A 23,106-nucleotide genomic window follows, 5' to 3' on the forward strand; every position below is an offset into this window, starting at 1 on the left:
ATTAATACTTACTAATTAGGAATAATTTATTACAATACAATTGTTTCCAATTATCACTCAATATATTAGACAATATAGGCTTCTAGAAGTTGAACAATATTTTCACTGATAAATATATTTATATTTATATTAATTTTTTAAAGTCTCAGAATAATTTTTAAAAATATTTTTGTTTAATTTATTGAAAATATTGATTGTACTCAGATTTAATGTATATATTATCCTTCATGACTATTATTTTATTATTTTTATTTTAGTCCAATTCATTATTTGAGCATTTTGTTTAATTTTTGGCTTTTCTTAATAACAAGCTTACTTTAAATTAACTAAAATAATAGTAATATTGTTTACAATGGTATATTAGTCAATGCATAACTATGACATCTGGAGCTGATTTAGTTGATTCAATACTATAAGGCCTTTGACTTAGTTCTGATGAAAACTTATCCATTTCAATAACAGCCTCAGCCCTAAATTTTGACGGTTTTGCATCAGTGGAACTGTCTGAATCTTTTCGATATCCAAAAGTAGAAAATCCTAATGGCGGTCTGAAAGGTGATTCTGATGGTCTCACTCTATAATGGCCAGCAGTTTTTGGTACTACTGAAGTGTCAAAAAGGCTCTCTCTAGTTTGACATTCGATATCTTTAGTTTCAGCTGTTATTGGATAGGAACTCATCAAACCATCACCTTCCTCGTCTTCAACTGAAGGATAAAGGTGAGGAGGGTCGTGCTTCATTAACACTGGAATAAGGTCACCTGATGGAACATAACAATCAGAACTAGATATGTTATTAATATGTTTGCTTTGAATTAAATTGGTAGTTTGACTACTGTTGTCACTTTGCGGATAGTCATGTCCATGTGGACCAGAATACTGAAGTGATTGTTCATCTGTTACATTCATTCTTCCAATTTGATCCAAATGATCTTCTCTTGAATGGCGCATATGTTCCTGATAAAAAAAAGTTTTTTAGTATTTTACTGTTTACAGTAAAAAGATAAAAGCAAAACTAATGTAAGCATACAAAATTATTGATAAACATATTTGAATTACGGTTTGCTTCTAATGTACAATGTATATTACCTTATACACAAGGATATTCTAATCCATTACTTTTCTCAAATGTTTTAGGAATATAAAAATAAAGTTTTTAGACTAAATAGAGGCGATGAATGTAACTTTACAGTGATGTTTTTTAAATTTTATATTATCCCTTTTGAAACAGTATAAATTTATCATACTTTAATTTTGAGGATAGTGTCTAGTTTAAAATAAAACTAGTTAGTACTTAGGAAAGTCTCAAAACTTTCTCAATACTTTTTTAAATTAAGGAAAAATTGGTACATTTACACAAAAAGTGATTAAAAAAAAATCGATTTTTATATTTATATATAATGAGACTTAAGATAAAAATTTAAAAATATTTCAACATTTTCTAGTCGTGACATAATTTTTAAAATATTTTATAGCTCAAAATTTACTGAAATGTTCAATTTTATAACTAAAGCAGTTCTCATTAGCTGTTCTTAAAGAAATTTGAACCAAATTGAATATTTAAACGAAAAATAACAATTATACTTGAACTTCATATAAGTTATTTTGTATTGAAAAAAAAAAAATGACGACCCTAAAAAATTTTGCATTAGGTATAATAGGTTTATTATTATTTTTTATACATTATAATAATAAAACGTATAAAATATTAATACTTATTTTAAGCTATTTATATCATAAACCTATTCACACTGTTCGATTTTATAATTAATGTTCAATATTATTTATATTTTGATCATAAATAGGTACATCAAAATAATTAATAATAATAAACGTAGCTCTTGATTTAAATATAATACAATTTATTCCCATTTGACATTTGCTAGTCAAATCGTAAAAGGTATAAATTACATTATATCTGATAATTAAACAATTGTATACAACTTACTTTTATGATTCGGTGATCGTGCACGAGTTTTCGGACAATATTGGTAATGAATGCTGAACACATTCCGCATAATATTAAAAAAAATACTACCAGAATAACTATTATGTCAAAACTTGAAAATAATTGCATTAATCGGTTGTCTTCTTGCTAAAATAATTTTTAATTAATAATAATCAAATTTAAAACAAAATTAAATTAAATTATGATTTAATATATTTTATACCGGGCACCCGTCTTCATCCCATCTAAAACGACAATTCTCGACTTTATTGCAACGTAATTCGGACGCAATGCATGTTAAATCTTCACAATCGTACTGATCACTACCGCACGCTGTAAAATAAAGTTTAAAATCTGTTAGACACAATATATAACATATATACGTAAACTTAAAACATTTTAAAATTTGCGATGAATCGAGAGGAGGATTATTTTGATTTTAATTGAAAAACTACTGCTAGACATTGTAAATATTTTCAAGTTATAAATGCTTACTTAAAATATCAAATTTAGAATGTTTAGATTTAAATTTACCGTTAATCGTTATACATATTAATATACTGTTGTAATGTCGAGTAGGTGTTATAAAGTACTTTTTGACACAAATTTCCATCATTATAGTCAAGAAAACGACGCAATTGAAGTCAGAGGGGGGTTTTGGAAATTCGAAAAGCGTATACTAGGTGCTAAAGATACTTCATAGTTGATAGTCAAAATATTAATTTTTTTATTATTATTTAAGGAAACTTGGTGAAAATAGTCGTAATGTAAAAAGTTTAATCTCTGTATGAATTTGTTTTTGAAAAATAATATCTTTGATGTATATTAGACGTAGTTATTTAATGATAGGGTCCTACCATTTGATAACTATAGATATGTCTCAATGTCGAGTGTTCCTATATACTCTATAGGTATATTAACATGATTTTTCGAACGAAACCTAACTATTAGTACAATGCATAAGTGTGCGCAGAATTTCCGATCAGGTGCAACACATATTATTTCTATTTTGTTGATGTCTGTTGATAAATTTTATTTTAAGGAACATATTCAGCAAATTTTTAGATAATGGGTATATTGTACATTTGTCAACACCAAAAACATCTATTTTATTATTATTTTAATTTTAAATACATAGTATAATCGTATCATGAACACGCAGAAAAATTAAAAAAAAAAATTAACGTTACAGAAAGAGCAGATGCAAGTGATGCAACCTAGGCTGCATGTGCTGCACCCGTGCACACGCCTATGGTACAATGACTATTATATATAGTATCCGAGTGCAGTAAGCAGTAGCATATTAAATTACAAAACTATCACTTTGCGAGTGTATTTTAAAGTGATATCTATAGAATATAGACATGAAGTTAAGGTACTGGGTAATGATTTATAATAATATTCACAGAAACTTTTTGATCTCAAAACTATTATAATGCAACATGTACCAGGTACATTGTACCTACTACCTACCTACATATCAATATGATGCATTGATTCCTTTTGCCTTAATTTATTCTATAGTTTAATATTACTTATATCATACCTTCGTCTTTAGTCTTGGTACGGTATGCAGTGTAAAGTGCTGAGAACTTAGATTTCACTCCCTTTCCCTCTGCCAAGAATCGAACGTGCAACGTGTCCCCCGATGATTGTACCATTTCAGCAATCGATCCACAAAACACTTTGAGCCGCGAAGCCATGTCTGTGCGGTTTGAAAAAATCTCCACTACGTTCAATCCGCAATCGTTAGGTTTTTCTAGAGAGAACTCTTTGAAGTTAAGCTGAATCTAAAATAAATGTACAATGGTTTTGAGTGAGTAATTAATGATTATGTTGATCACATCTAGTCGATCTTCAATAATTATATAACTGGTTACTAGCAACACTGTAAACACAACTAGACAATTTTCCGAACCAAAATAAAAAGAAACATCAAGCATTAAGTTATAAAGTATTATTGAGTATTTGTACAACAAATACAATAGTCAACAATACTGATTTCAGAATAAAAGTTTAAGTTTAATATAATTATCATACTTTTTGCTGTGAAAAATTGTGGTTTCAATTTCAATTGCGCAATAGCCCTGAGATTGTTTGATATTTTTTTTTAAAACTTGGTCAAAAGTTTTTTTTATAGATGCAAATGGTATAAGAGATTTTTTTTTGTGGAGGAGGGGTCTCCGATGCTTAAATGTATATACCTACCGGTCTCTTAAAATGCTTTTTTAGTACCTACCTATTACAAAATTCCTAATAAATGTTCTCGTTACGCTCCAATGAATATCTTTTACACGTAAATTAAAAATATTCAAACATAAGATATTAATTTATTCCCATTCTCATAAATTTTTTAAGAATATGGTAGGAGAGCATGAGGCATAGTGTTACACGGTGAAAAGTGTTACGGTAACAATTATTAATTCTACTACGTAATTGGTAACACCAAAATAATTACGCTTCAACCACAGAATAATTCAACCAATAACCATGTAGTACTATCATTGATAAACCGGTTTAATAACAAATGTATTTTTATAAATAATTTGAAAAAATTAAAATGTGTTAAAAAAAATAAAACGTATTTTATCGATTAAGTTTTTTTCCACAATTATTCTTAAAGGTAAGTTTTTTTTATTTAATTTTACTGTTTACCTTGTGTGCAGAATGATACTTTCCTGGAATTATCTTTTTGTACAAATTAATTACTGCGTTATAACTTATATGTTATAACCAACATCATTAAATATGGCCGATAGAGGCTTAATGTTACGGGGCAAACTGTTACAACGTTAAATATTAACATCATAGTAAAACTCGATTAAATTTTAAATCAATTTGTTTTAGTGTTTGTGTTCATTTATTTATTTATTTATTTTTATTAAAAATTTGTTTTAAACAATCATTTGTTTTGTACAAATGTGATTTAGTTAAACCAATGATAAATATAATTTTAATAATACTAGAAACTAAATGTTGCATATACCTACTTTTAATATAAAACGTACCTACCTAAATTATTATACATTTTGGTTAAATATTCATCTTCAATATGGACTTTTTAGTAGCTAATATAGTTACTTACTGATTGAACAAGTTTAGTAAGGTCTATCATAACCTAAAATTGTTTATTAGCTAACTTGTATCATTTGTATCAGCTATTGTAACAAATTGCCTCGTCCTAGGGTAACATGATACAAATTGTTATTTTTTTCAAATACATTTTTAACTTCCAAACATATATTTTTTACTGGTTATCATAATCATATCAATCATAAAAATTAGGAATTGATTTACTTTAACAGTTTTGTGTAAAATACAAAAAATCCAAAAGTGTGTCATATAGCCCCATGCTCCTCTGGTATGATGTCTTTAGTTTTTAAAAATTAAAGTTATTATAAGTAGTTAATATAATAGTAGGTAATTAATATAATAATATGATATTATTTATTTTTGTGCACAAAAATCCTTATCCTTTTAATATTTTCGACTATAAACCGTTTTTCAGTATACAAGTTTTCGACCTTGGTACATGTCTAATTAAACGAAATTTGCATATTTTAAATATTTTAACTTTTATATAATAATATATAAGACAAAAGTTCGTGTTTAGAATAACATTTTAGCTTAAATTTTGAAAAGATATCGATTTGTAGTATTAGTTACAGAAATACAGAATACAAGTGAATAGAAATGAGACTAGCTGAAGTCTTACGATTATGTGACAACGGCAGGATTTTTCTATTCAAAAAGTTTAAGTGGTTACTCTAAAGTTCCAATCATCAGCTAAATCCACTTCATACCAATATGTAGCTAAATACAGCGCTAAGCATATACTACACGTTTAATTATATATACGGATGTTTCCAAAATAGAATAGTTACCTTCCAACCAGGTTTTACTCGTATAATCCACATGCAATCTAAAGGCACTTGGTTTACAAGAGTTTTATTCTTTAAATCTTCAACATCAGTGCTATTTATGTACCCCTGTGAACCATCCACATATCTACGACACGGCGGAAGCTCCGATTTCTCTATATCTGTAAAATATAATCAATACAACAATTAGGTACAGATTTTAAGATACATTTCATTTTTGATTTTATGATATGAATCATAGTATTTTTTCCAACATTTATTGCATTAAATTTGTTTAGTAGAGTCTGTTCAAATAATGAATCATATAGTAAGACTATTGCTTTGGTTCAGTGGTATATTATTTTTATTTTTTTGGGTTGGGTTTTTTTGGTACTCCATGTCTGAATATCCCTGACTTAAAAAAATATTAATAGTTCAATGTATTAGTATTTTATTCATTCCTATCAAAATATTTATATCTGAACTGCAAAAGTGAAATCAATTTTATTAGATCCGATTGAATATGATTAGAGGTATATTTTTAAGCTAAATTTACAGTTTATCTGTAAATCCTAGAATTATTCAAATTTCACCTTGTCATTAAAGGATATTTTGGACAGTTCAAAAATCATCGAAATTAGCTATTTTTTTTGTTTATTTTACACATAATATAAAAATATATACCTACTATATTATGTTTGATGATCTTTTTCGATGGTATGCATAAAGATCTATAAACGATTTTTTTATAAACCTTTAGAAAAATATTACGAACCATGCTCCACATAAAATTTTTATGATACCTACTATCATACTACACATTCATTTAACGTAAAATACTCATTATTTTAGAAAGACACTATTTTTTTGATAATATGCAATATGCATATATTTTAAATAACACCAAGTTGTCACAAAACAACATTTTTAGAGAGAAAAAAATCATATTTTCACCCTTTTAAATGACAGTATATATTTTTAATTTTATGTTTCTAAACAGAATATTGATAGTAATATATTGGTAACAACTTAAAGAGTATATATTATTATAAGTATTATTACCTGGTGGGGGTTTTTTAATGAATTTGTAAACTGCGTGGAATCCTTCATATTCAATATTTTCATCCGACCGAAATCTTAACCATAAGTATTTGCCCGATGAAATTATTCTAGAAAAATAGCATGATATCGAATAATATAATATTATTATTATTATACTTATATATCCAAAACATTTCACTATTGCTATAAGACTATTATATTCGTATTGCAGTTTACAATGTAATAATACTTATATTTAAATTTAGAAAATTAAAACTACTTACTTCGGTGGGAATTGATTTCCACAATAGAGATATACTGGATTTGAATATCCGTATGGACCATCTCGAATTTCCAAAAGATCGTGTTTACACCCAATGCTTGGTTCTATAGTGAATGAGTCTCTAAAGTCAAGTTCAATTATCTCTCCAGGACCAGCTAGGGAAAATGATTAATTTCAATTTTAACGTTTTATTCAGAATTATTCGAATTACTGTTCACTTACCTTCTAACAATCTGATGCATTCTGTATTATTGGGATAAGGTTGAGGATAGCCGGGAGAGTAAAACTCAAATTCTGTTTCAAACTGATGACACGGTGAAATAGCCATCAAAGTTTCAGATGCCATATCCTGAACTGGTATATCATAATCAATAGTAGTTGTTAACGTAACATTAGCATCGATTGTATCCGGTTCTAAAATTTTATTTTTTACAGTAAAAATAATGAACAATTTTTTTTTTATTATTAAATATTTTATATTATATAATATTTACCCAATCCAAATACTTTTTTTGAAATAATTAAAAACACCGCAATACCTAAAAAAAGAAAAAAAAATATTCTAATTTTTAATTTCTTATATTATTATAATATATTTTTAAATAGTGAATTAGCCTTCCAACATTAAAATAACTGTTGGGATCGCGCGAAAATGCGATGCAAATATTAATTTATGTTTTTATTTATTTTATTGAGTAATTAGTAGTTTCGATGTATTAGAAAGAAAAAAGATAGGTAAAATAATAAATCTATAAAATCGATCACCTGTTAATATTAATACAAAATTTATTAAAATATAGAATAGTATGAACTATACATATACAATTATATTGGATAAGTCTATGTTACATTTTTTTTTTTTAACCTATTGTTACTGACTGAAAGTGATGCAGTGTACTGGAATGGAGAGATTAAATAAAGAGGACAACTTACATAAAGTTAAAAACATTTATTTGTAAATATAATATATAGTTTTAGTGTCTGAGTGGATCAAATATAAAATAGATTTGTTTAAATCTGATACTCTTATGTAGATATATAATCGCAGTTTATAAAGGAATATTGTGAAGTATTATACTTCTGTTGACAATTAAAAATGTGCAATGAAACATTTTTTTGTATTAGAAAAAATAAAATCTAATAATATGTCATACATTTAGATAGAGAAATGTACGAAAAAAATATATTTTTTTTTTGATACCTACCTAGAATAATGTTTATAATTGTTCATTTATTTGTCAGTTTTTGAAATGTTCTAATTTCTAATAGCCAATTGTCCATTACACATACTTAGAACTTAATTATGATTATAACATTAAAATCTACAGATAAAAAAATACAACTATATAACTTATAAGTAAGTTGTTTTAAACGAATTCCAGTGTGTTTTGTTTTTTAAACTTAGCGTTATAATTAGTTTCAATAATTAAGTCGTAATTACATGTACAATAATAATTTGAATAATATAAATTTTTAAAAATTAAAAAATGAACGTTATTATGTGTTTAAAAATTATCAGATAAGGAACATAATGTTCTTTTAGTAAGAAGGAAAAAGTATTATGAATATTAAAGGGGATGTTCGAAAAATTAAACGGAATAATATTATAATAATAATATAACTATTGATTATTCTATAATCAATGATATAACCCTACTAAAAACTACTGGTTTGGAATACCGAATACGTTTATTATCAATATTGTTTGGTATTTAATATATTTTAACACTATTCAACAAATCGTGCTTAAAAAAAATTGAATATGAAGCATATGAATCTTTATATGCATCTCCATTTCCCACGAATAAATCACTAAATCAATAAACAAATACACTGCAGAATATATTTATATACACACACCTATATAATATTATTTAAATAATTTATATAGTGCGAAACAATAGAAAAATCATAAAGATACCATAATTTTAAATTGATAATACCGAAAGCATATCAGAATGATATAATAATTTTGAATAAAAATTAAACTTGAAATCTGTTAGCTCATCGTGAAATAATCTACATTATATTTTTTGATAATTATTGATTATAAATTATAATTTATATTTCAAATTAATTTATTTTTAAATAATTTATAGTATAGTCCTCAGAAATTTGAATACTGCAGTGAATAGCATATAATCTTAAAATCTAAATATTTATATATGTATGAATTACTAGAATTAAAAATAAACTAATAACACTTATATTCACTTTAGAATTTAAAATGGTAATTTATCTTTTTTTTTTCGATAAAATAGTTAGTATAAAGTCTAAGAGAAAAAAAACCATCTGTTTAATACTTTACATTGAATTTTTATTATCCCTACAGTAACATTAAATTCTCATTTTATATCTATACCTGATAAATTATTCTTTCTTTATCATTCAACAGATGATTAATAATTTATTTTATTTTTATCTCTTGGGACATAACCTTATTTATGTTTTACATATTTAAGCATGTCGATAGTTGAGTTTACTTGAATTGAAAACTCTGTTTATATGCAAACGATAAATTACGACTTTTTATAATGTTAGTTGTCATTATATAATAATATGTTATTATTTTATTATTGTTGTTTTGTCTTTATTATTTACAAAATTTGCTTTAATAAAATTGCTCAATTTAACATACATGGACACATGCTAATCGAAGGTACATTTTACACGACGTATCATCATTAAACTTAATTTAGATTATTAAAACTGCAATCATAATACAGGTGCACAAAAACATTTGATATAAAAGTACTTATTTAATATTTTTGTTTAATCAGTTATGTACATATTAATGTATTATAATAAATCGTGTGTTTAAAATGTACGCAATGATATTATAACGAATATTTAACGAGGCTGAAAAAGTATCGAGAAACTGGACAAACCAGACGTTTAAGATACCATAGACTACGACTGATCACTCTATTTATGGCAAAATGGGTGGGTCAAATTTGTAATGTTATTTAAATTTTTTTTTTCAATAATAAACAATGTCATATGGAGAGGGGGGGCTAAGTATTGTGAAAACGGTTCACTTCCACGTGGTGATACCACGAGAAAAAATAATTATTATGAATAAAAATATCAACAAAGAAAAAAATATTTTGATTCAATGTACCATTTATTGGTATTTTTCAAATAAATTCTTAGTCATTTTTAAATGAGCACAAAAAAATTAATAAGGTAGGTTAGATGGATATATATTGATAGATGACATTTATATCTATGTAGGCAGTAAATCTAATCATAAATTAATTCACTGCTAACTGATTTTAATTTGATCAAAACCAGTAGAGTAATAATTTCTCCAACAATTTGTCTAGAATTCTAGATAAATATACGTTGAGACCTCAAAAGTTAAAAGTCTAAAATGAATCAACTGACTAAAGTAATCAAACCGCTGACAAACTAAGAGAAAGCATTCAATAAAATACAGAACGATCAGTGTTTGCTCTTGGTCAAGTTCTACTCCGACTACTAGAAATCCTCTACTCGAAGTCAAATCCTCTGTAAGCCATTTTAAGAGTATAACATATTTAATCAAAGTGATTTCTATTAAAACCATAGACATAGTGTTCATTTTATCCATGAGACGGCATATTGCAGAGACAACACACAGTTTTAATATTTGATTACTTTTGACTAAATTTAATTAATACACTATTCATTCAATTAAAAGCTAGGGATGTATTATTTTTATCATAACGACGGCGATAAATGATTAATAATCTGTCCCAACCAAATTTATGATCTAATACCTCCCTAATGTGCATATAAGGGGAAATCTTTCACTATTAAAAAAAATATATTATGTTAGATAAAATATTATAGTTACATATTAGGAATTTACTAAAACATTAAAACACGCAATAAAAGGGCGTTGTATTTTTATTCTCCCCTATTATTTTTCTAATGTTGAATGTTGATGGATTTTTTTTTTTTTGTTTTAAAAAAATGGTATACCTAAATAATATTTACATATAATTATATAGGTACATATTAATTTGTTAATGTATAACTTGATCAAATGTAATGTTATTATTATACACGTGTAAATATTAATATATTTAATGTGATAATACATAAAATATCGTTTGATACGATATTTTTACAAAATAAAAATAAAGGTAAGCAAATGGCACTGTTTTAATGCAGTATATTAGATTCACTATTTTGGAAGTGATAAATTTTAATTCAATGATATATCATTGTATTTGAAAAACAATTCTGAGTGGTAATGTCATGCCTATATCACTAAGTATATTTTATAATATAATTTTTTCAATATAATTATTCAAGTCATTTATTTTACTTTTAATATTATTGTTGGTTGATAGAATTTTTTTCCAAAAATATTGCATTTATTGTAATAATATATATTTATACGATATTATACCAAGTTATACAACTCAAAATTTAATAAAATCTTCCATAAACACGGTAAAACCCCGTATACATATATTCATAGCATAAAATTATAATAATATTTTAAAAGAAATTAAAAATGCCATTGTGAATAGTAAAATTTATAATAAGATATTATACGTTAAAGTTATAAGTTCACATCAACAATGTTTTGAAATTAAAACTAAATACTTAGCACTGTAACTTATTTTTAAATAAGTAATTTCGTTCAAATTTGAACTTAAAATGTATATAAAAAATAATAATCCTCAAATATATAATTATAAGGTTTTATGGTTTCACTATGGACATATGAAGAATCTTGTATTAAATTTTCAAAAAATGTGACCCTGTGAATAATTTTTTTATCAACAGTTATAGAAAAAAAAATTTTAAATTTGTTTGAGAAAAAATAATTATTCTTCTGATGAATTATCCAGTATTGTAAAAATTTTAACTTTAAATATTCATAAATAATTGAGTTTTTTTTTATAAATCAGTTTAAAAACTTATTAAAAACCATGTATTCAATTTTCAAATCTCAGATATAAAAACAGATTTTTATATAAATTTTAATTACAAAAAATTTACTAATCCTCACAATTTTTATAAATTTTATCAAAATTCTAACTTTGAAGGCTTATTGTGACTAGATATTCAATATTTTATTTTTGAATAATTCACAAAATATGAGCAGTTTTGTATTAAAATTTATGATAGTGTTTACAGAAAAAAAAAATATATATATATCATTGTAAAGTAAAATCAATACACAATTATCGCTCTATTCAAAATCTAAAATATGAGAAATTCGGTTTGCTGTAAGTATTGAGTATTTAGTTGTGTATCGTTTGTGCATCACTTTTAATAATTTCGAATTTATTTTCATAAGACAGTTGCGCATCGTTTTATTTATTTTTGGATTAAGCATCGTTTGTAATGTTTGTACATTCCATTTACCTTACGTCAAATTTTTATACACTATACGTATACGTATTAGAATATTCAGCAATGGGATTGAAAAAGATCAGGAATATACTATCGCACTTTGTTCACTTATTTCAACTTAAAATTTATTTATAGTATTCGATTTTTAAATATTGAGGTATTTCTGTATAAAAATATTAACGTAAATTACGATCGTAATTAACAAAAACAACTGTGTACAATTCATTGTAGTTCGTCAGTCATATAACAACTACTAACCCCATAGATTTTTATCGTAGTATATTATGTATTATAATTTTGATTATGGCTTAAAATTTAATTAAATAAGCTTATTAACTTTTAATTATAAATAATATGCTTATTAATTTATTATATTATTTGTATTTTCAAATTTAATTAGAATTTGGTAAGTTCTTCAAAATATGTGATGTACTTTTCAATATTTGTGACATCCTTCTATGTAAAATAATGTGAGCAAACGATGTATTATACTTTGATGAAGGTAAAACAGACAATTTGCAAACTATGCACGACTTTTTGGAACCGGTATCTGATGATTCCCAAATTATTGATAAATAACGATTCTTTCTCTTAACGTTTCTCATTATTCTATAGGTAACTGTTATGGCGATATGTTAAATTATTGTGTACGAAAAACGATTCTGAGTCTTTGAAGAGAGTCTGTCAATCTATACACTTTAAACTTTAAAGAATACTTTGTAATATACTTAAATATTTCAATTTCTATTAGTACTACAGTAAATTAAATTAATTTTCGACAAAAGCTAGTCACATAATATACTATATAGGAAATAGTACTATTTTATATAAATATATTGTATTACTAGAGCAGTTTTTATTTTTTATAACTAATAAGTCACTGGAAACTTACCATAAAACGGTGTGAATTGACAACATTCTTGATTCACGATATAAATAGGGTTAAGTTAATTTAATTTTTTAAAAATATGATTGTGTATAGTAAATAATAGCAACGAATTACAACTATTGTCTATTAAAAGACCTTACAAATAATATTTTTGAACCGCATAAAAAAAAACTAAAATCGTTATTTTTCGTTTAGATATACTATTTTTTTAAAATTTTAATTTAAAATGTCTATTAAAAAAATATTGCCCTTGTATATTTGATGTTTTTAAATTGTTTTAAAGAAACTCTTAAAAACCTTATTGTATAAACTTTTAAGTCTTATGAGTTATGATCTAGAAAAAATTGTTATTAACTTAAATCGAAAAAAATTTCAAACAGAACCAAAATATTTTGAAAATTATATAATTTAAAAAAAATCAAATAATTACGGTTGTGTTGTATAAATATTTCTGCTTTTCTGTTATATTTTTAATAGTCTTTACGATTATTTTAGAAAGTTCCTACTGTGAATTTTTTATTAAATCTAATTCGTTATCAAAAATCTCCTTTAATATTAAAATTTTAAGCGTTACTTTTGTTGTAAAAGCATCTTTAAATCTTCAGTAGCCAAGTATAACTTTTTTGACATATATCATTCAATCATCTTAAAACCTACGGAATCTAAATACTAGACAGTACACAGAAACTGTATATAGTTAGGTAGGTATAGTTAATATTAAGGAACTATTATTCTTTCACTCACCCCATAAAATATATTTGTTTAATATTATAACTGTATATCAGTTAATTTACTTACTAGTAAGCAGTATTTTAAATATTATATGTGAAAATAGTTTATTATATACAATTTTGTTTTTCAGACATAATTAGTAACTATACTGGTTAAAAGTAAAGTGGATTTGGCACGTAATCTGCCTATATATATATATATATATATATATATATATATATATATAGGTCATAGGACACTTACACCTACTCTTTTTTAACCTCATTATCATTTGTTATATAAAACTATAAAGAACAATAAATACAGTAAAAAATTAAATGGTTTAAGTTGATTTATAAGAAACCTGAGACAAAAATAAATATAATAAAAGCCCTCCTCACAATGTTAATCAATATAGGTTACTAATTACTTAAAATAAATCTTATATAGGTTTATAATAATAATGAGTTGATTTTAAAATTACCCATGATCTACTTCGGTATCCAATCGCTCTTCAGTACTGCTAAAATTACTACATGCCATTCGTCTACCTGATTATTAATAAATATAATTAATTTGTTTTAAATTTATTTTTATAAAATTGCAATTTTTGTTTAAGAAATTTTAGTTTTGGATACAAATTACAAGAGATTTATACAACTTGGCGTATTCTGAGTATAGTAAAATTATTTAAAAAATCTTGATATACAATTTTTTTTTGTAAATAATTTATTTTAAAGCAATTATTTTGAGGAAATATTGAACACTTCATAATCCGTAAATGTTTTAACAGATAATTAAAGAAACTAATAATGTATAAGTGCAGAGTTGATCGAATTACCACTTTTAATTGTAGTGTAATTAGTTATACTTGGCTACTTTAGAAGATGGATATTAAAAACGAAATGCTCGACCAAATAAATTTGTACTTACCTAATAAACCAATATTATTATCTACTATATTTAAGTACAGCCGTTGAGGTTGTAAATGAATAACACATTTTTAATAACTGTAAGTATTTTGGTGTGAATAATATATTATATAGGTATTATATTTTTTAATGTACGATATATTATTATCCAAAAATATACTCCGCATTTAAAAACGAAATAAAAAAAGAGACTATACTTTTTATCATGGCTAAAGTTTATCTAGCCATAGATGAAAAATAACAATGTATACGTTAATTGTATTTAGTGAGGAAATTATGTACACGGTGACTATATAATTAATTAAATCGCAATCAAATATTTACTGTAGATTGTAAAAGTTTATTATGATACAAAATTTACAGATACATTAAGCTCATATTAATTATTTTGCTTGTTGGTTATTAGTTATTAGCTACCATACGTATAATATTACCAAAATAATAGCTATATATAAACCTAACCTATAGAATATTTAGTATTTACAAACTTATCTTTATTTTACATTTTACTTTTTTTAATAGGTAGTTTTAAAATTATATTAATTATTCGATTAAAGTAATTTTATAACAAAAACACGGGTTAATATTAATATTCACAAGCACTCATGAATGTGTTAACTATTAAATAAACATAACAAACTTTTATGTGTTGATGTATTCATAAAAATTTTATCTCTTTACAGCTCTACTCACAAAACACTATGCTTTTTATTTAATTTTTTTTTCTCGTTTTTAATAAAAACAAAAATTATCTTGTATGTTTAAGTGTTAGAATAATTGATACTCATTTCTAACATAAAAATACAAGAATTATTTATGATTAAAATATATTTAATAAAAATAAAAATTTACAAATGGAACTTAAAAAACCCAAATTGGACGCTCTACTCAGACACAATAGATAATTTTGTGTCAGAAAACCAAATTCTCAATAACGAACTAAATCCAGATGACATTGATATAATCGTAAATCAATTCTCTTCAATCATAACAGAAGCAGCTCTTAAAACCATTGGAAAAACAATTTTATATCTCGATAAAATCCCTGTCCCTTGATGATCTAAAGAATGTAGTATTATCATAAAAAAACTATAAAAAAGCACTCAATAAATACAAAAAAAAACAAAAACAATTTCAGACTACATCAATCTAAAAAAAAAAAAGCCAAAGCTTAATCAAGGAGAATCATCAAACACCTAAAAACTGAATCTTGGAAAAAAAAACTCATAAAAGATATAAACCCGAATACTCCCATTAAAGAAGCATGGGAAAAAAATTCGACTAGTAGAAGGCATTCAATTCAATGAAACCCCTCAAACACTTATAAAAAAAGATAAAACATATTATACTCTCTCTCAGAAAAAGCCCAAGCACTCGGCGAATATTTTGAAAAAAAACAGCAGTAATGATAATTATTACTCCAAATTCAAAAACTCAAAATCAAAAAATGAAACAGAAAATTCAATCATATTAACAAACGAGAACAGTCAAACAATAAACATACCAATTAATTTACAAGAGCTATATGATGCAATCTCCAAGTGTAAAACATAGCACTAGCCATGTTGAAATCCCATACATATTCATTAAGGAACTCCCTAACAGAGTCATCAGTATTCTATTAAAAATCTACGACTTAATTTGGAAAAAGAGAAAATTTCCTGTAACTTGGAAAAGGGCCATTATTATACCTATACTTAAACCAAGTAAAGATCGACACAAAGTCACTTTCTACCGACCTATATCTTTAATATGCACCCTTAACAATCTACTTGAAAATATTGTGAGCAAAAGACGATACTGGACACTAAAACAAAATAATTTTATCAGCAACCAACAATTTGGTTTTCAAAGGAACAAATCTACCGTTGATGCCCTAACGATGGTAACAGAAAACATATACTTAGATTTTAACATAAAGCAACATGTTCTATTAACTTCACTTGACAGAAAAAGCCTACGATATGGTTTGGCGCCATCGAATATTAGATATACTCCGGAATAAATATTATTTTATGATGATATATATATTTCTTATTTAGATAGGTACTTTTTTCAAGGTAACTTTTAAATTTTCAAATTCATATAAAAATACATTTTTTTGAGCAACTTGTGATTAATAAATACTATATATTAAATACATAATTAAATATTTCAAACATATGCATTATTTTACAATATACCTACATGATTAGGTGTTGGAATTTTGATGTTTGATTCATATTATAACTAGGGCCCGGATTTATATGCAAATGCATGTTATTCTATAATTCACCTAGAATAATTTTTATTTTAAATATTGACGTTTCGAAATCTGTAGATTCTATGGTTCATTTTGTTTTTACATATTAATTTCTATAAAAATGCATATTAATTGTGTATTTCTGGATAATTGCATAAATATTACATATTCTGCAATAATAATAATAATAAATTATAAAAAAAATTATAATTTATAATTTTATAGTGTACATTGGACAACTATATACTTGTCAGGTAAAATTATACGATTATAATTTATGAACAACATGATATTACACTAAAAATTAATTATTTTCAAAATGTTTTTCCTGTTTACATATTACGGTCGATTAGGTTTAGTAAAAAAATTGATTTGTTTCCATTGTACATTTAAGTATATTAAAATTATTTGCAATCCACAAGACCATAAACTGCGAATTTTATTTTATCGTTGATAATAATTATGTCCAACGTATGATATTTCAATAATGACTGTCTAGATATATTTAGATTATTATCTAGTATCTAATTCTTTATTTTTTATGATGCTCATTCTTACATATATATTGAATTTTCAGTTGAAACTTATTAATATTCAAGTTTTAAAAATAATGTATAAGCTCTATTGTAATGACACTAATGAGATATCTTTAATATCCGGCGATGTAAAAATAATAATAGAAATGAATAAAACATATAAAAGTTAGTCATAGGTAATTAATGATAAAAAATAATATTTTTTATTTCAAATATAGGTATTACTATATTTTTAAATTGAAATTGTTTGTACAAAGATAATCCCTAAACAAAAATGTAAAATAATTTTAAAACTGATTACCGCTTTTTAGGTTAAGTAAAGTTTAGTAATAAGCAAAAATTAACGATTAACTGCCCAAAACATACATACAGTAAAATAATTTATATAATTGCTTTAAAAAAGTATATGCCTACTAACTAGTTTTAATTGAATCAGCTGAAACCACTGTCCTGTTACCTATATGCTACAATTTACAAACATTTTAATTTAATCACACAAAAGTTTTCAGTAGTGTAATTAGGAGCAGGTCATGAGGCAACTACAATTTTCCGTAGGTATAAACATTTATTTTATACGGCAACAAAACTTCTTTATCAGATCACCATTTTATTTTTTTTAGCATGTGTTTCGGTCTGCAAATCAAATATATTTTTCGAGAAGCTACACAAAGTACTTAGTAGTATATATTACGAGCGTATCATGACCTCGTGTTAAAAAATCTTTTTTTCCAATGAAATAAATAAAAAAACATAGTATACTTAAATAACAGATTACGACAATATCTTGAGGCTATTATGAACCTAAATCAAAAATATTCAGTACATTTTTGTAAAAGCTTGCGATGCATGTATTACCTATAGGTAAAATTATGAATTACTATAACTTACTAATCATGACGTGTGCTTAACCTTCAAAGCTGTAACAGTTATTTTTTTCGACTCTTTTACAAGATTTATACTTTTAGATTTAAAATCACTAAATCAGCATACAATTTACTACTTACAAATAAGAACTGTTCATTAATTAGGGTAGCTAACTTTTATGCTATTTTTGAAACTATTTAAATTTATGCGTAATAGAATTTACCCAAGGACTTTAATGATCAACCATGTACCTAATATAAGAGCTATAATGATAAAACTAAAAGTTTTACAAACAAGAAAGTTATTACTCAGTGTTCCAGTCGGTAATATACCCGTATATTATATCGGAAAAACAATTGACAGTACAGTTTCTAGTTTTTATTTTGTTCACTTAATCACAGATATTTTATCAAAAATAACATCCTGTTTTTGAAAACATTAAAAAAAGGGATTTTCAACATGACATTTTTACAACAGTATTACTAACACTCCTAAACATTAAAAAAAAATTTAATATCACCTAATAATAATATGGATTATTTATAGAATCTCAACTCGATTGGTTAGTTTAACAGATACCTTTCTATAAATCGTTAAATTTGATTATGACATAATATTAATGATTTTTACCAGTGCTCCAAAAAAATATACAAAACTAACAAGGGTATAAATAAAAATATCTGTTAAAATTCATACCATTAAATTTTGACAAATTTTTAAAAAAAATCATTGAAATTTAAAGATTAATATCATTGGTTTTTAAAAGCAAAAATAATGTCATGGCTAATTTACATAGTCATTTTGATCTTGACAACACATTTGACAAATAATTGAAAAGCACGTGTTCCCTAACGGCCCCTAACTTATAGTTATTATAAATTGCAATAACAATTATTTCTATAAGTTCAGTTACATGTGAACGGTCGTTTTCCTCAATGCGACGTGTTAAAAATTGGCCGACGACCAATGTGTTACAAGTGAATCGGTAATTTAAACAATTTAACAATTTTAAATATCGAATGACTCACTAATTCCAGAACAAATCGTAGATGATTCAGATCAAAAGAAAGGACATTAAGGGAAATTTATAATTATACGAAAAGGAATTAATCGATGTTATTTATTGGTCGAAAACGAAGTGTCTAGTATATGATGGAAATTCTGTTGAAACTATTGTCGCGCCTAAAGTATGCAACGAATGACCTTGAACTCGACTAGTCCGTGTCTAAAAATGGAAATTCGGAATAGGAACGACGTTTATTCTAGCCGAATCGTTTATAATCCACACGGACCACGTGTTTTAACGAACGCTTGAGACCGACGATATTACACTGTCATAATAATTAGGTAATAATATCACATAAATGCATCTTCGATACACCATTGTTAACACGTTATTATTGCATCATTTGTAGGTACTTAATATTCGAGATTCGCATCCTTATTAAAAATAATTGCTCAAACTACCACCTAACCTACAGGCCACTACACCTACTAAATTTAGACGTCGATACGTACGAGCACCGAGCGTAGTGAGCCGCGGTGGCGGAAAAGTTCGGGCAAAGAAACGAGTGCGGTTTCCGAGAAAGCAATCTTTTCGGTGTCACGCACTCCGCTCGCGATGACGAATGACCCTCTTACGTACACACACGTCACTCACACTCGTACACGCACACGCTGTATATGTCATACACAGTGCGAGACACAGAGAGACCTTATTATATTATTTTTTTTCCTCTCTGTACCGCCGACAATGGGTGAAACTGTTAAACCCATTATTATATACTATACATACGAAGACATGGGACGACACACGCAGAGCTGAACTAGACGTTTTCCTTTTTTTTTTGCGTATACCCAAACAACATATAATATATTTGAATCAATTCTCTCCACCCCCACCCCCATCCACCCCCGATAACTTGTGATGCGTAATTATTTATCTTTGAAATCGACAATAATATATTATCATATCATATTATATGTATACCCTATACACTGTACGCGCGCGCGTGGAGAAGTGTTAAGACTTTTTTAGTATTTCTGACCCACACCATATATTATATTATAATACGTGCTTATATTTACAATATATGTATATGTGTGTGTGTGTGTTATATTATGCGCGAACCGGGACATATTGGCCGGGCCCCGGCGCCGAACAATGTTTCGGCTCTCGCTCTCTTTCTTTTTTTCTTTTTGGCAAACATTTTTGGCATTGATTTATTTATACGCGGCGCATACCTACGATATAATAATAATGATAATAATAATAATAATAATAATAATAATATATATATACATATATCACGCCGTCGCGTTTTACTTACACAGCGCCGGACCACTACTACGTTGTCCCGCGACGACCACCAGCGGCGACATAGTTCCGAAACCCGTTCCGCCGGAACCGATGACATTTAACGCCTTTATGACCGCCGCCGCGCCGAGACTGCACCGGACGAACCTATACAGCAGTGGTCGTATGCGATTGGGTACGCGGTCCACGTCCGTGCCGCCGCAGTGGACGCGGTGATGTGATTGCAGGTGGTCGTGCCGGTCGCGATCACACCGTCACCATCGCCGGCTCGGCGCACGGTCGTCGCGTGACGTCGGCTCGTCTCCATAAATCGGTACGACGGCGACGCGATCGCTGCGCGTCCCGTTTGCCGCCCGCGGTGTGTGCACGCTGTGCTCCGATAGCGCAGCGTCCAATGTTCCCCGACGGCGGCGTGCGGCCGCGTGGACTCCTGTTCGATCGTGGCCGGCGGTACCCGGCACGCGGCGCGCAATGACGACGCGACGTCGTCGTGTCTCGTGTACTGCACGGTCGGCCGGCGACGGACCACCGTTATACAAACGTCGAGACGGTCGACGGCGGGTCGGGCGCGTTAACGGGAAAGCGCGAACCTGCAAAGTGCAACGATAATTGCGGCACCGGTCCTCTGAAAAAACGGTATCTGCCGACGTCCTTAACGGTATGATATTGTACACGCCGTCGTGCAGGCGCGGCGACGCGACACTACGCGTAGGTGTATTATTATTATTATTATTATTATTATGTGCACTAAAAATTAAACGATCGCGTACGGGCGCAACGACGCGTCGCGCGTCTGTATATATTACGATATTGTTGCGGTGCGGACGCGACGGTTACGCGGATAATATTATACGCGAGTAGAGAACGCCGCGCGCGTTAATAATAAAACGACCGGGCCGCCGCCGAGCGTTACGGAAGACGTTCGCGCGCGCCAGATAGCCAAGCGACAAGCGACAATAGCGACCGACGACGACGACGACGGCGGACGTCGGGACGCCTCTCTATTTATATAAACGAGCGACGGAAAAACGGCGGCAAAGGGACACCGCAGACGTCGAACACACGCGCGCGCACCACACACACTAAAGCTGTGCGCGTAAAGCGGCCGCCGCTGCCGCCGTCGTCGTCGTCGTCGTCGTGCGCCTACGCCGGACGCTGCTGACGGCGGCGGCTGCGCTCGGGAGTCTGCGCGCGCCCCAGAGAGATGAGCCGTGGCCACCGCCGCCGCCTTATGTTTGTGTGCGCCCGATCTCGTGTATATATGGGTCAAGAGCCACGGCGCGCGTTTAACTCGTTCCAATTAATATGGGACGCCTCGCTCTATATATGCATACATCAACGTTCGGCGCGCAATCCGTTTGTGTGACGCGCGCGTGACACGTCGAAACTAGGTGCCTGCGCGTATATGATATTATTATTATTATGATCTGCACGCGACCGCGGCCGCGGTATATAGCGCCGTTTGGACCGCGCGACGACCTATGCGATGGCGCGCTTGAAATCCAATGTCGTTTGCGGATTTGCAGCGGTTTGCGAGCTCACTTTTCGATCTCGCGCGAATCGCGGCTGGTTATTAGGTCTGAATAGATTCTATAGACGAGGTCTGTGCAAACGTCCGCACGCGGAATAATTATTCGCCCGTGTGGTGTTAGAAATAAAAAAAAAAAAAAAAATTGAAACGACTCTATACTGCAGTATAGTGCACACGGTGATGTGCACAAAACGTGCCTATATAATATATGCGGTCTTAATAATATAGTATATTATAATATATATAAAATACTAGCCGAATTACCTCCGACTTCGCCCGTGTGTAGTTTGTGACAATCTCGAAATGAATGTATAATGACGAACAAAATTCGATTGTGTGTAATTGCAGATCACTCGTAGGAGTATTTGGCACAACCTTGTGAAAAAAAAAATTGGAAAAATGTTAAATGGAGTTGTCACAAAACGGAAACATAAAAAGACCTGCAGTTCGTTTTATATAAATAAGGATGAAAATACGATTCCCCTTCTCTCTCCATTCAGATAAAAAAAAAAAAAAAAATGAAAATCGGGGAGACATGGTAACACTCGGGGAAGTATTTTGAACAACTCTATGAAAAAAAAATTGGATAAATATTAAAA

The 23,106-nt window shown here is 28.2% G+C and overlaps 1 protein-coding gene across 1 annotated transcript; it reads right to left on the bottom strand.

The window, feature by feature from the left end:
• Positions 1–262: 262 nt before the first annotated feature.
• On the bottom strand, positions 263–22,064 carry LOC112599940. Its single transcript, XM_025347070.1, has 10 exons — positions 20,990–22,064; positions 7,625–7,669; positions 7,353–7,544; positions 7,132–7,285; positions 6,869–6,975; positions 5,831–5,988; positions 3,493–3,736; positions 2,170–2,279; positions 1,947–2,093; positions 263–955 (listed from the first exon to the last, which is right to left on the bottom strand). Exons 1-10 carry the CDS (start codon positions 21,039–21,041, stop codon positions 365–367), a joined length of 1,800 nt encoding a protein of 599 aa, XP_025202855.1. The 5' UTR covers positions 21,042–22,064; the 3' UTR covers positions 263–364.
• Positions 22,065–23,106: the final 1,042 nt, after the last annotated feature.

Source organism: Melanaphis sacchari, unplaced genomic scaffold (genome assembly GCF_002803265.2).
Source record: "Melanaphis sacchari strain LSU unplaced genomic scaffold, SCAv2.0 Contig56_pilon_pilon, whole genome shotgun sequence".
Classification (NCBI taxonomy): Eukaryota; Metazoa; Arthropoda; class Insecta; order Hemiptera; family Aphididae; genus Melanaphis; species Melanaphis sacchari.

Bases quoted from the DNA above. Each gene is read 5' to 3' on its own strand.
- LOC112599940 (XM_025347070.1), bottom strand. From the start codon at position 21,041: ATGTCGCCGCTGGTGGTCGTCGCGGGACAACGTAGTAGTGGTCCGGCG. The intron at 5,989-6,868 runs GTAATAATACTT...TATATTTTACAG, and splicing joins CATTAAAAAACCCCCACCAG to ATATAGAGAAATCGGAGCTT. The intron at 2,280-3,492 runs GTATGATATAAG...TTTATTTTACAG, and splicing joins TACCAAGACTAAAGACGAAG to CGTGCGGTAGTGATCAGTAC.